Source organism: Diplotaxodon limnothrissa, linkage group LG3 (assembly GCF_057381915.1).
Source record: "Diplotaxodon limnothrissa isolate DT_005_m linkage group LG3, D_limnothrissa_male_GT1.1, whole genome shotgun sequence".
NCBI classification, from domain to species: domain Eukaryota; kingdom Metazoa; phylum Chordata; class Actinopteri; order Cichliformes; family Cichlidae; genus Diplotaxodon; species Diplotaxodon limnothrissa.
Window position 1 is genome coordinate 59392311 of NC_140598.1, and position 14785 is coordinate 59407095.

The 14785-nt window shown below is 41.7% G+C and overlaps 1 protein-coding gene and 1 pseudogene across 1 annotated transcript in view; one reads left to right on the top strand and one right to left on the bottom strand.

The window, feature by feature from the left end:
• The window catches only part of pcxb (pyruvate carboxylase b), a 313827-nt gene that overhangs the window by 135004 nt on the left and 164038 nt on the right, over positions 1 to 14785 (bottom strand). Inside the window, exon 12 of the mRNA XM_085349662.1 lies at positions 13670 to 13852. Within this exon, the coding sequence (XP_085205788.1) occupies positions 13670 to 13852 (183 nt within the window). The remainder of the gene's footprint in view (positions 1 to 13669; positions 13853 to 14785) is intronic.
• Positions 8426 to 9588, top strand: LOC146636697 (general transcription factor II-I repeat domain-containing protein 2A-like; annotated as a pseudogene).

Below are 14785 nucleotides of genomic sequence, written 5' to 3' on the forward strand. Positions count from 1 at the left end.
CCCTTGCCACTGAGAGTACACCTTTGCTGGTTCTGTGGAGAACAGCTGGTTTATTCTCCTGCCTTCTATCTCTCTGGTGTACCTCCTCAAGCGGCTGGCCAAGGCTGTGAGTCTTTGCTTGGCAGTTTCCAAGGCCTCAGGTATGGACAGCTTGCTGTATTTCTTAGGCACCTTATTCGTCGCACCTTTCTGCAACTCCGTTAGTTGGCTAACCTCTCTCCGTGCTACTTTGATCTTGCCCTCTAGCCTCCTTCTCCATGGAGGGTACTGCCCCTTGTGGCTGTTCAACTTGTAGCCAAGCATCTCACTGATCACTGCTGCCGTATTGTAGATCAGCTTGTTAGTGTCGGTAATCGTGGTTGTAGGTATTGCCCGTAGTGCTGCATTAACATCATCTAGCAGACCTTCTGAGGGTACTTCACGTAATCTTGGTAACCGGCTACGGGGGATCCAGGTTTCAAGCTTGGCCATGATCCTATTTTTCAGGTCAGTTCCTCTCGCACTCAACGATCCTTCTCCTATCGCACTTGGGGCTATGTACCCAATCTCGGGTGGGGGTGATGATATCTCCCCCCTGACCTGGCGTCCTGACTCCTCCTTGCCGTAGCATTTGTGTTGTACCTCGTCAATCTCTAGCTGTGAGAGCAGTCCCTTCTTTCGAATGTTGGAACACTGAGCTACTAGTTGTTTCGCCGTCATTGTGGATGTTGGGTATCGAAGAATCCATAGGTCCCTCATCCTATTCATGTAGCCCCTTCCGCCGGGGTTACTTGCGTAGTAGCATTCCAACAACGCCCTGTTTTCGTCCCTTGCCCACCGATGCCTTCTTGTTCCAGTAGCCCACTTTTCGTCAGGGTGCCCTGGTTCCTCAACACCTGACGCGGACCTTGTTGATCCGGGCGACGTCCGAGCCGGCATGCCTTCATATTTATCTGTCTCGCTCATGTCTGCGGTAGGCTTGCTTAGCATAGGGGGTCTAGCCTTAGGACCCTTACTGGATACAGACGCCCCAGGCAGGAATCGAACTTGCGACCCTCTGCTCCAAAGGCGTGTAGTCTAACCACTACGCTATCCAGCTGCTTATATATATATATATATATATATATATATATATATATATATATATATATATATATATATATATATATATATATATATATATATATATATTAAAGAAATTAAAAACTATTCTGTGGCACGTGGCCTTTGCATCAAGCTGAAGCTTCACATATTCAGCTTCAACTTGCTTTAAAATGCTAACTTTTAATCAATATTTTGTTTCTTCTTCCCAACACTAAAAATCCAAGCTTAATGAATAATGCAGTCTCACAGGACAGCAACCAAAGCTTTGGGCTTTCCCCCCGCTCTTTCTTCCCCCTCTCCTTCCGTATCGATCCCCCTAGAAGTGTCGACTTTGTGATGAAATGCCACTGTGAAAGGTTTTTATCCAAGACAGCTGTAAACATGTCACCTCTGCCAGCCTTCTGGCTCTGTATGGCCTCAACAAGGCCTTTTGTAAATGTCTCAACTGGAGGACTGTTAAGGGCAAGGCTAGTTTTACAGCCAACAAGAACATTACACGCTACTTTGTCTCAAATCTTGCAATCAAGTGCACCTGAAGTCCGCAGTCCTTTTTTTCCCCATGTCTAAGTGGAATTGAAGGGTAAGGCCTGAGCAACGCTATAATTTGACCAATGAGTGTGCATACACACTATTGTATGGACACAGTGCAATTTTGAAAAAGGGTAATTGTAATGTGGAGCTCAACTCGGCACTTAGCACAAAAACACAAAGATCAAAACAACAAAGGAAGATGTGGTCAGAGGTAAATTTTATAGAACGTATTGATGAACTGTGCTGAACGGTTAGCAAGACAAACCATTCAGCTTTACGGGAACAACAGATACTTTCAAACCAACGCTGAGCGAGTGCAGCCTTGTAACAGAATTTTATATTAGGGAGAGAACAGAGCAGGTACACTGCAGGCTCATTCTTTAAAAAAAACACTCAGAGCCACTGGGCTGCCAGATGTTGCAACGGAAACAAGCAAACCCAGCTGTTAAATAACTCAGAAAACCAAAAGAGATGTGCCAACACTTAATGTAAAAGCAGATTTCTAGATTATGGGGTTTTGTTTCTTTTTTTAAAGCAGTTCTGCGTAGAATTAGCAAAACTGACATTTATGAAGGATGGGGTTTGTTTTTCAGGTTCTCAAACATATTTAAGAAATAAAGACGTGCATTCGCAGGTGCAGTTGTCACATTTCCCTGCAAATAAACTACTGCTGCGTTTAATGCTGCCCTCAAGATGAAACGAAAGCATTTCATTCTCTTCGTCAGTGTGGCTGGAATAATCAGGCGCCCAGCCGGTCGAGAGTAATCGAGTTCTGTGTTCCATTATGCCTTTTCAATTAGAGCTGGAAATTTCTGAGGAAAGAAGAGAAGCCCCTGGGAAAAGGACAGGGAGACAGATGCATGGCCACTGCGGCTAAAATTGTATGACAACGATTTTTGTGAAATCGAGGCTGCGTGCCAGTGAAAGCATGTGAGGAAACCAATGACGTCGAGTCCAATCCGATGACAAATGAACCTGGAGCTCCTGACGTCTTCCCTGTGTTCCAGAAACTTGTAATTAAAAGCCGAAGGGAAAAACATCTAGAACGCAGCGCTTGGACAATGATTACATCAGTGAGGATTGATAACTCCGTATGTTTACTTCCAATTAATGCTATCAGAGGCACCTGTGCCACAAGAATGAAGATGCCAAAGTCTTAAAGGATATATATATATATATATATATAAACAAAAAACACCCAGCACGCCCCTGTGGGCGGTTTATCCTTCAAGCTCGGGTCCTCTACCAGAGGCCTGGGAGCTTGAGGGTCCTGCGCAGTATCTTAGCTGTTCCCAGGACTGCGCTCTTCTGGACAGAGATCTCCGATGTTATTCCCGGGATCTGCTGGAGCCACTCGCCTAGCTTGGGAGTCACCGCACCTAGTGCTCCGATTACCACGGGGACCACCGTTACCTTCACCCTCCACATCCTCTCGAGCTCTTCTCTGAGCCCTTGGTATTTCTCCAGCTTCTCGTGTTCCTTCTTCCTGATATTGCTGTCATTCGGAACCGCTACATCGATCACTACGGCCGTCTTCTTCTGTTTGTCTACCACCACTATGTCCGGTTGGTTAGCCACCACCATTTTGTCCGTCTGGGGGGGTATATATATATATATATATATATATATATATATATATATATATATATATATATATATATATATATATATATATATATAACCCTTTATTGCAATGCATAAATCAGTTGGATTTACATACAATGGGAACTTATGCTTGAGTGTTGAGTAGATTCTGGAGTTTGTGTATGAGTAATAGATCATTAAACCCTAAAAGCTTCCTGAAAGTGTGTGAGAGTAAAAACATCAGTGTGTGTACCGACCCTTAATTAAAACTACTTAGATTTTAAATATATAGATAGCATTAAACAGGTAAAATGAGAGAAAGTTGGATTTAAAGTTGTTTGGAGACTTTTTCACTTTGTCAAACCACTAAAAATGTTTCACGTGTCCACTTTTCTTTTCCATCACGGCCTTTTATATTTTTTAATATATTTAATATTTTTCTCAGTATCTTTAAAGTCATCCAGCATTCCCACATTCCCCACGACTTTATTCCCATGCAGTAATTGGATTTCAATGTTCTTGACCTTTTGTTGAATTTCCTCAAATTAGGCTTTTCAGGACTAGTGCTTAATTATAAAACAAAAGTGTGTTCAAGATTCACAAAAACATGAAAGGCACGCTGTTTAAGACACACACACAATTACAAAGCTATTCATGTGATTAAGTACCGTGCAAGTGGTTGTTTAGAGGTGTGAAATGAAGAGGAGATAGACAGATAACCCAGCCCCTGGAGACACTGTGTTATTTCATGAGATTTAGAGTGCATGACTGTGTGTGACAAAAAGCAAGTGTGTGTGTTTGTGTTTCACAGTGAATCTAAACCACTTATTCCTCCTACTGAAAAGTCAGATGAGATGGATTTCCTGTCTCTCTGCTCTTCGTAGATGCTATTTAAATTATCCCGGATCAAAAAAATAAAAAATAAAGAAGTGTAGTTGTTGGAGGAACTTCGGGCCACAACAGATGGAAGAAAGGATCATCCTGTTACCTGGTCAACATGATCTTCAAGCTACTAAAACAGCAGCATGAAAGCAAAGAAAGAAGAGATAACTGATAAATAGGAAAAATTATCTGGTACAGGGATCTCAGTCTTTCCAATGCTTATTTGTATTTACTTTTTTACTTTTCAGGCTATATATTCACCAGTAGTTTATAACACGTAGCCACACAGAGATGCTTACATTTGTACATGATGCTCATTTAAAAAAAGGTCTTAACACTTTTGATATGAGAGGATTTACGTCTACATTTATGGTGCGGCACACTGAAACTCAGAAGTAAAAAAAAACCTGCTATACATAAAAAGTAGGGGTGCAACGATATTCGTATCGATATTGAACCGTTCGATACAGTGCTTTCGGTTCGGTACGCATATGTATCGAACAATACAATTTTTTTCAATTTATTTATTTATTTATTTATTTATTTTTTGTGTCCCGTTTGGATCTATAGCCATCAGAATTGTTGTCTTGAGGCCAAGAAAGATGCCAAGAGGATTTATTTTAAGTGGATCATCATATTGGTCCATTTGATTGTATAGAGAAACAGAAGGTAAACACATCTGAAATGTCAAACACAATTCTACACAACGCAGCACAGCAGGCAGCCGCTTCAACTGAGCAGCTCAAACTTTGTTGTTGAGTGCACTCTCTAGTTTTAACTTTTATTTCCAAGGTAAAAGTGCTCTTAACATGCTGAGACTCTACTATGACTGCCATAGCTGCGGTTACGCTGAGACCTACTGTAACCACAACAGTGGAGTACCCAGATTCACAGGAATTGAAGCGCTGCTGTTTTTTACTGTAAAAGTCTATATGAAGACAGATTAGTACTTGTGGTATCAGGTGGGTGCTGCTGCAGCATGTGGGCTGTGCATGTGTGAGTGTGTTTCATGTTAAGAGAAAAAAAATTCAAGGTGATTTCACTCACCAGTATGAAACTAGAAAAGAGGATGAAGGATAAATAGAACAGAGGTCATTGCAGAAGGTGATTTAGAAATCAGCAAAGAGCAAGATTTGAAGAGTCCTTGATAACATGGCACAGCAGAACAATTTGAGCCTGCAGCAGCTAAAACACAGATCAGAGAAATGACAACCAGTGTCTTAAACGCAGGTAAAAGCAATGTATGGAAGAAAAAGCAAGTCTTTGTTCACACTTTGGTGAAGAATGTTTTTGTTTGTGAAATAATTAAAGGAACGAGTCCTTGAATTCTTCAACCCTGGGACATAAACACCCATGCAAGCAAACCTAAAACTGAACGGTAGCAAAAGTAAGCTGCCAGTTCTCCTCAAAAAACCTCTACGAAAACTGTTGTCATGGTTTCCTGCCCGCCACCAGCATTCTTTACACGAACAATTTTAATTTCAGGCCTTGTTACGTGATGTTCAATGTCCCATTCTCTGCCGGTGTCCATGAGGCTCAGAGCTTTTACAGGAGTATGCTGATACAGAACAGAAAGAAGGCTATTCCTCCTCAGATGTAAAAGGCACTGAGCAAGGTCACACTGGGTAGCTGACGTGTGGCGCACACCATCCTCATCAGCTCTTAACAACATAAGAAAAAGCCTTTGCACACTGATAACCTTGTTTCTGTTTTACATCAAAGTTAGTTATAAAAAAGTATCGCCATTGAAAGTAGGTTAAACACTCAGTATAACAAGCTAAAGCTTCAAGCTTCAGTGTTGCTTTCATTTACTCCAAGCTTTTGTTCATAATAATTTATTTTTATGTGCATGTTTTGGGCACCGTTTTCAAACAATTACTTCAGGCATGGGCAAACTACGGCCCGGGGGCCACATGCGGCCCGTTAAACGTTTTGATCCGGCCCGCCAAACTTGAAAAAAATTTAATAAATTAACCTTGTTAATGTTTTATTTCCCCTGCAATTCTGATGTTTCCTCACTAGATGGCGCACTCTAGATATATTGGCTTTCTTGAGGTGAAGCGCAGGCCTATTACTCCACGTTTGCACTTTACCCTGTGACCCACCGACCCTCTATGAAGATGAGCGTACCCAAGAAAAGGAAAGTGGACAGAGAATGTTGAGTGTTCAAAAAGGAGTGGACAACTAAATATTTTTTCACTGAACACCGATCATCTGCTGTTTGCCTGATATGCCAAGAAACTGTGGCGGTTTTTAAACAGTATAATATTAGCCGTCACTTTGCCACAAAGCACGCTAATTATGCTAGCAAGCTCTCAACAAAGGAACGGGAAGCTGCTGCTGAGAAGTTGGCAGCTAATTTGAAGGCTCAGCAAAGTCAAACTGCCATTCAAGAGTCAAGTACCAAGGCCAGTTTTATGCTTTCATTCAAAATAGCTAAGGCCAGCAAACCACTGTCTGAGGGCGAGTTTTTAAAAGAATGTATGGTAGAGACAGCAGATACAGTGGGGCAAAAAAGTATTTAGTCAGCCACCGATTGTGCAAGTTCCCCCACTTAAAATGATGACAGAGGTCAGTAATTTGCACCAGAGGTACACTTCAACTGTGAGAGACAGAATGTGAAAAAAAAATCCATGAATTCACATGGTAGGATTTGTAAAGAATTTATTCGTAAATCAGGGTGGAAAATAAGTATTTGGTCACCTCAAACAAGGAAAATCTCTGGCTCTCACAGACCTGTAACGTCTTCTGTAAGAAGCTTTTCTGTCCCCCACTCGTTACCTGTATGAATGGCACCTGTTTGAACTCATCTGTATAAAAGACACCTGTCCACAGCCTCAAACAGTCAGACTCCAAACTCCGCCATGGCCAAGACCAAAGAGCTTTCGAAGGACACCAGGAAAAGTATTGTAGACCTGCACCAGACTGGGAAGAGTGAATCTACAATAGGCAAGCAGCTTGGTGTGAAAAAATCAACTGTGGGAGCAATCATCAGAAAATGGAAGACATACAAGACCACTGATAATCTCCCTCGATCTGGGGCTCCACGCAAGATCTCATCCCGTGGGGTCAAAATGATCATGAGAACGGTGAGCAAAGATCCCAGAACCACACGGGGGGACCTGGTAAATGACCTGCAGAGAGCTGGGACCAAAGTAACAAAGGTCACCATTAGTAACACACTACAACGGCAGGGAATCAAATCCCGCAGTGCCAGACGTGTTCCGCTGCTGAAGCCAGTGCATGTCCAGGCCCGTCTGAAGTTTGCCAGAGAGCACATGGATGATACAGCAGAGGATTGGGAGAATGTCATGTGGTCAGATGAAACCAAAGTAGAACTTTTTGGTATAAACTCAACTCGTCGTGTTTGGAGGAAGAGGAATACTGAGTTGCATCCCAAGAACACCATACCTACTGTGAAGCATGGGGGTGGAAACATCATGCTATGGGGCTGTTTTCCTGCCAAGGGGACAGGACGACTAATCCGTGTTAAGGACAGAATGAATGGGGCCATGTATCGTGAGATTTTGAGCCAAAACCTCCTTCCATCAGTGAGAACTTTGAAGATGAAACGAGGCTGGGTCTTCCAACATGACAATGATCCAAAACACACCGCCCGGGCAACAAAGGAGTGGCTCCGTAAGAAGCATTTGAAAGTCCTGGAGTGGCCTAGCCAGTCTCCAGACCTCAACCCCATAGAAAATCTGTGGCGGGAGTTGAAAGTCCGTGTTGCTCGGCGACAGCCCCAAAACGTCACTGCTCTCGAGAAGATCTGCATGGAGGAATGGGCCAAAATACCAGCTACAGTGTGTGCAAACCTGGTAAAGACCTATAGTAATCGATTGACCTCTGTTATTGCCAACGAAGGTTATGTTACAAAGTATTGAGTTGTATTTTTGTTATTGACCAAATACTTATTTTCCACCCTGATTTACGAATAAATTCTTTACAAATCCTACCATGTGGATTCATGGATTTTTTTTTTCACATTCTGTCTCTCACAGTTGAAGTGTACCTCTGGTGCAAATTACTGACCTCTGTCATCATTTTAGGTGGGGGAACTTGCACAATCGATGGCTGACTAAATACTTTTTTGCCCCACTGTATTTTGTGCCCGGAGACGAATGACAAATTTGAGAAAATCAGTTTATCACGGCGGACAGTGACTAGCCGTGTAGAACTAATAGATGAAGATATCACCAGCATATTAAACAAAAAGGCGAAGTCATTCACTTTTTATTCTTTAGCACTGGATGAAAGCAACGATGTCAAAGACACTGCTCAGCTCCTCATTTTTATCCGAGGAATCAACAAAACTTTTGAAATAACGGAGGAGTTTTTGACAATGGAGTCTCTGAAAGGACAAACACGGGGAGAGGACTTGTTTGAACGAGTGTCTGCTGCCATCGAAAACATGAAGCTTCCCTGGAGTAAGCTTGTTAACGTCACCACAGATGGATCTCCGAATTTAACGGGAAAAAACGTTGGCCTGCTCAGGAGAATCCAGAATAAAGTGAAAGATGAAAACCCTGACCAGGATGTCATTTTCCCCCACTGCATCCTCCACCAGGAATCTCTATGTAAATCGGTGTTACAGCTGAATCATGTTGTGAATCCTGTGGTGAAACTCGTCAACTTCAGCACCGTCAGTTCATTGCGTTCCTGGAGGAAACTGATGCGGATCACCAGGACCTGCTTTATCACTCCTGTGTTCGCTGGTTGAGTTTGGGCGAAGTGTTTCAACGAGTGTGGGAGCTCAAAGAGGAGATTGGCGTATTTTTGGAGCGGCAGGGGAAGACTGATGAATTTCCTGAGCTGAGCAACAACAGCTGGATGTGTGACTTTGCGTTTGCTACAGACGTATTTTCACACTTGAATGAGCTCAACGTGAAACTGCAGGGGAAGGAGCTGTTTGTGCATGACATGCACACAAACGTGAAAGCCTTCAAATCCAAGCTGGCTTTATTCTCCAGGCAGATTTTGAACAAGTCATTCACTCATTTTCCTACACTAGCCACGCTGAAAGAGGCCGGAGCAAAAGTAAAGAAATACAGTGAGTCACTGGATGCACTGCACGGAGAATTCTGCCGTCGGTTTTTGGATTTCGATAAAATTGACAAGTCACTCCAATTGGTGGCCTTTCCTCTGTCACAAGACCCTGAAACAGCTCCAGAGGAGCTTCAGCTCAAACTCATCGACCTTCAGTCCGACCCTGCCTTAAAAGAGAAGTTCAGCTCTCTGAAACTAAATGACTTCTATGCTTCACTCAATGATGCCGCGTTTCCAAATCTAAGGCAAAAAGCGCAGATGATGTTGGCTTTGTTCGGCTCTACCTTCGTGTGTGAACGGACATTCAGCGTCATGAACATCAACATCAACAAAGCCAGCCACAGATCCAAGTTAACAGACCTACACCTCAGATCCATGCTGAGAATCGCCACAACAAAACTAACTCCAGACTTTGATGCGCTGGCTAAAAAAGGAGACCAACAACACTGCTCCCATTAAAATGTGTGTCTCTCCGTGATACGCACGTTGTTAAAATGAACAGTGCGCGCAGATCAAATATAACGCTTCACAGACTGACTTGCTGCAATTGTTTTGTTCTTGCACTGGTCGTTGTTGACTTTTGGCACCGGGGAAACAAATTGAATAAAAGGAACAGGACAAGTACATCTGCATCTCCTACCATTTTTGAGAAAAAAAAAAAAGAGAGTCAGAAGGAGAGTGATGGTGATATCCTGAAGGATAACAGAACCTTCAGTGCTTTAAAATAAAAATGTTCATTTATTTGATTTTCAGTGTTTAAAGACTCATTTCGAAGTCAGAGATTTTATTGTAACGCTTTTCTTCATTTTCATTGGAAATTAAAGCACATGTTTTCTCCATATCCCAAGATGTGTATTTTTCCCCCAATGAGGTGATGTTTTCAAAGCATGCCCTCTATCTGATCCTGTTCCGGCCCCTTTGTCAAATGTTAGAACTCAATGTGGCCCACGAATCTAAAAGTTTGCCCACCCCTGAATTACTTAAATTAAATAAATAAATAAGAGTTATTATCAATGTGTGGCATTCCTGCATAAGAAACGGCATTTCCACACAGCTCTGGCTTCACTGGACCACTTGAAAGATGGAATAACAAAAACAGTCCAGCATTAACAGCAGATTCAGCGTTTCAATCCTAAGACTTTACACACTTGGCTGCACCACTGTGCCAGGGGTCCAACTAGGGCTGGGCCATATCATACCGTTCACGGTAATACCGATATAATGTTGGATAAGAAAACAAAATATCGCAATAGAATATGGGTAAAGCACGTAGGCGCGGTGCCTTTGTGTTCATACGCACGTGGCGGAAAAAGTATGGCGGCGACGGAGAATGAAAAGGGCGAAAGCGGATCGTTGAATAAAACGAATGAACCAGAATTAGTTTGTAAAAATGCTGCAACTTCAGTGGTGGAACTGGTTTAGCTTTTGTCCGTCAGATACACAACAAAGCTCTATTTTTGGTAGCACATGCTAGCGGGCCGTCGTTATTAAAGTGTTGTTTGGAAAATATGGCACACTTAAAATCAATCCTTTGATTTTTCTGAAAATCGACAGTGCCCCTTATAATCCCGTGTGCCTTATGTATGAATTCTGGTTGTGTTTACTGACCTCGAAATGATTTTATGTCGTACACGGCGCTCGAAAATCTATCAAATGTTTTAGTACGACTTTGCTAACCTACGAAGCCGCACCGCTTGATGGATTGTCAGAGCATTAAGGCTACCATAGGCAGGAGCCTCGCGGAGTGATACGTACTGTGCTTCAACATAATATTACCGTGTTGTGCGTGTGTATAACCTCTTTAAGTTTTGTGGATATTATACATGGTTATGCTGAGGATATGTCGGCCGATTTCCACTGAAAATGCCTTTTGGTTAAACTGTCAGCGACTTTAATGCACATAAAAAAACAGCTGCTTGTTTAAGTGAAAACACATTGTTTTTGTTTATTTTGCACTAATAAAGTTGTGGAGTTGTAAAGTGTTTTTTCTAGTGTCAATTATATCGTCAGTTATATCTTTATCACAAATTTTCAAATGTATATCGTGATAAATAGTTGTGGTCATATCGCCCTGCTCTAGGTCCAACCTGTACATTCAGATCACCTTTTTTGCAATACACACAGGTATCAGCACTTCAGTCTTATACTCAGTATAACAACCCAAAATGGACAAACCTCAAAGTATGTGTGATATACATGCTCAGATACACTATTCCTAAGCATTGCACATTTCCCTCCATTAAACCCTTTTACACACACACGAAAAAAGTGATTTTTTTCAAGTATGATTCAAAATATGAAATACTGAAGACCTCAGCATGAGCAAATCCACCGATTGGCCACATGCATGTCTGAAACCCTCTCCGAAACATTCTGCATTTCAGCCATCGCATGAATTCAACCTTGGAAAGAGAGACTACTCAAGGATAAGATGACAAAAATAAATTTATCTCCAGCCCATCTCTGTATATCCAAACAACTTCTGCAATCTTTCCATTACCCAGCTGCTCCAACAGCTTCATCTACATCTTCCACAGCTGATGCAACTTTTCTAACTGTTACACAAAAGCAAGGCTGCACTTTGTCTTCCAACCAGGTTAATTACAAACTACAATTGATTTTTCATTTTTGTTTTTGTTTTTTGCTTGAACCAATTTAAATTTCATAAAATGTAAACTTGTAGACTTTGTTATCCTAAAATAACTCACCTATTTTCAACCTTTTGTTGCATTTAGCCATGTTCATTGTACGGTGGAAAAAGACCACAGAGAGGATTTATGGATGTAATGAAACTTTGCAACCTTTTTTGCTTTGAAATCATTAATGACATTTTCTGTTTATGTTAACTTAAATAAACTGGAAAGCATCTTTTCTCTTACCCACAGCTTAAGATCAGATATTTTGATACTGAATTATTCACGAAGCTGACTTTGTCTACTTACCAAAACCCTAAAGATTTCAAATCAAGTTTTTCACTTCAGTGAATATTTGCATCTATTGCCCGACCTAATCTTACAACAAAAACATCAGAGACTTGGCTCTCTGATACACTGTTATACATTGTTGCCAGATTAAAGATTAAAAACACCATTTACCTCTCAGTGGAGAAAAAGGCACATGTTTTGAGCTGCATGTATATGTTGGATTAGACTCATCGTGTTAATTTTTAATTGAGGAGAGAAAATTGCACATTTAAATGTGCTGTGAAATGTGTGAATGATGACAGCAACAGGAAATCCAAATTACAAAAAAAAAATAAAAATCTTGTGCTTGTCTAATTCAACTATTAATTGGTTTTATAACATGTTAGCCATTTTTAGTGTTTATAAAATGCTAAATGTTATTATGCTGGCACATAAATAAAAAAAATATAGAGGTTTCCATTTATCAATGTAACATTGTACAAAGTTTAACAGGAATGTTTTGATGGTCGTCTCAGCAGTTACTGATCACAGTCACATGGATTGAGGGGGTTTAAATTGTTTTCTTATTAATGAATAAAATGCAAGTTGTCATAATTGGATTAAAAATACATTTCATCTGTTTCACCGCGGTTTAATAAAAACGTGTGAGGCGCACATGCAAACACAGCGCTATAAGAGCCCGTATAGCGCTTTACTAGTCCCTAAGGACCCCAAAGCGCTTTACACATCCTGTCATCCACACACACACACACACACACACACACACACACGTGATGGCAAGCTACATTGTAGCCACAGCCACCCTGGGGCGCACTGACAGAGACGAGGCTGCCGGAGACTGGCGCCACCGGGCCCTCTGGCCACCACCAGTAGGCAACAGGTGAAGTGTCTTGCCCAAGGACACAACGACCGAGACCGTCCAAGCCGGGGCTCGAACCAGCAACCTTCCGATTACGAGACAAACTGCCAACTTTTGAGCCACGATCGCCCCACATCGTTTACATCTTTCTCTTTGTTCTGCAAGTGGGAAATAAACTCCCAGGCTTGTGTTTCTCCCTCACCAGCAGCAGTAATGCACTTGTGTTTCTGTGTATGGGCTGCAGTGTTATGAAAGGTGGATAGCACTACCTTAACAAGTGCAAGTTGTTGTGACAAAACTGCTATAAGCCAACAACAACTGGCACCTTCTGACACAGGCAGAGTGTGTTTTCAGTCGGAAAGCCAAGAAATAAAGAGCAACATAAACCATGTAATCAGCCAGAAAGGTCACACAGGCTAAGTGTCCAAGACTAAGCGCACCACTTCTTAGCTGTGGCACTCTGCAGCAACTGAGTACACACTCGCTCTCTTTCAGCTTTAAATGCATCACACCATTAATCTAAACTACCCTGAGTAGTTTTAGACGGGCTCTTACCATGCCAGCCACCAATACACAGAGTAGAATTCAATTTATATCCGAGCTGTGAAAGAATCAATCCCCATGCCAAAATGTTCATTAGTTCCCGAGTTTCCTCATCAGCTCAACTAGCCAAACAACAGCTAGAAAAGCAAATTAAACCAGGAAAAACATGCACAAAGTTGGAACCCTTTGGAGCGCACTTGGCCGAATGTCCTACCTTAACCCCTCTCACTCTGAACTCAGCCAGAGCTCGGCTCATCTTGGAAGCTGCTGTGTTCAGGTCCTTTCCGCTGGCGATGACTTTCACTAGTAATGAGTCATAGTGTGGAGAAATGACGGCACCCTGGAAGGCTGAGGCGCTGTCCAGACGGATGCCCATGCCCTCGCCGCTTCGGAAGACCTGGCAGGAAGAACACGGCACAGGTTAATATTTTTGAAGGAAAATGTCTGTCATTGCACAAGAGAGACATTTAATATAGAAAAAAGGTCATTATTGATAGTCTGTTATCAATATATAATACATTTTCTGTACACTCAGGACAAATTCTCAATTTCTGCAATTTCTGATTTGTTCATTAACAATAAACAAATGTGCAAAACAATATATGCACAGTATTTTTGTGGATTTCATTACATTGGATTTTTCTGCAGTTGGCAAGATAATACACTTGGATAATTTGCCAATACAAGATTTAGTGTTCTCATTAGGGATATTATTGTATTACCCTGCAAGGTCTAGTAATGCTACTGAATGCATTCCCCCCCCCAGCTATTCCTCTTCGATATATTTTACAGGAAGCACTAACATTTGTGTTATTTCTGCTATTGAAACTGCTATTAACTGGTTGTATTTTCACTACTTTGGAAAGAGACAATACTGGTATATGTCCCTGCAATCACTGTTTGAGCTGGGATCAATGACCAGTGCAGGCACATCTATTCAGACCCTGAAAAAAAGCATATTAAGGAGCCAGGCAGAAAAAGTATCCTGGTGTCTCAGTGCACTGAAATGTAACAGTGTGTTAGATTCAAATGAAGCCTTTCAAGCTTAGTCACATGTCTCTCATCACTCCCTCATTTAAAATATAAAAGTTAACTTTAAAAGACCAAAAGCTAAAACATTCTGCTCCTTCTGACAGGGCTGTCATTTAAACAACAGACATTGAAGCATCACATCTACCAGGTGCCTAAAACCTCAGCATAACGTAACATACACTGAAAATAATGGAGGCCAGATATACAAGAAGAGGAAAATAACGAGATGAGAGTGAAGAAAACGAGCATGAGATGAGTGAGAAAGGCTGAACTGTTCCAAACCACTTGGCAAGAGAGC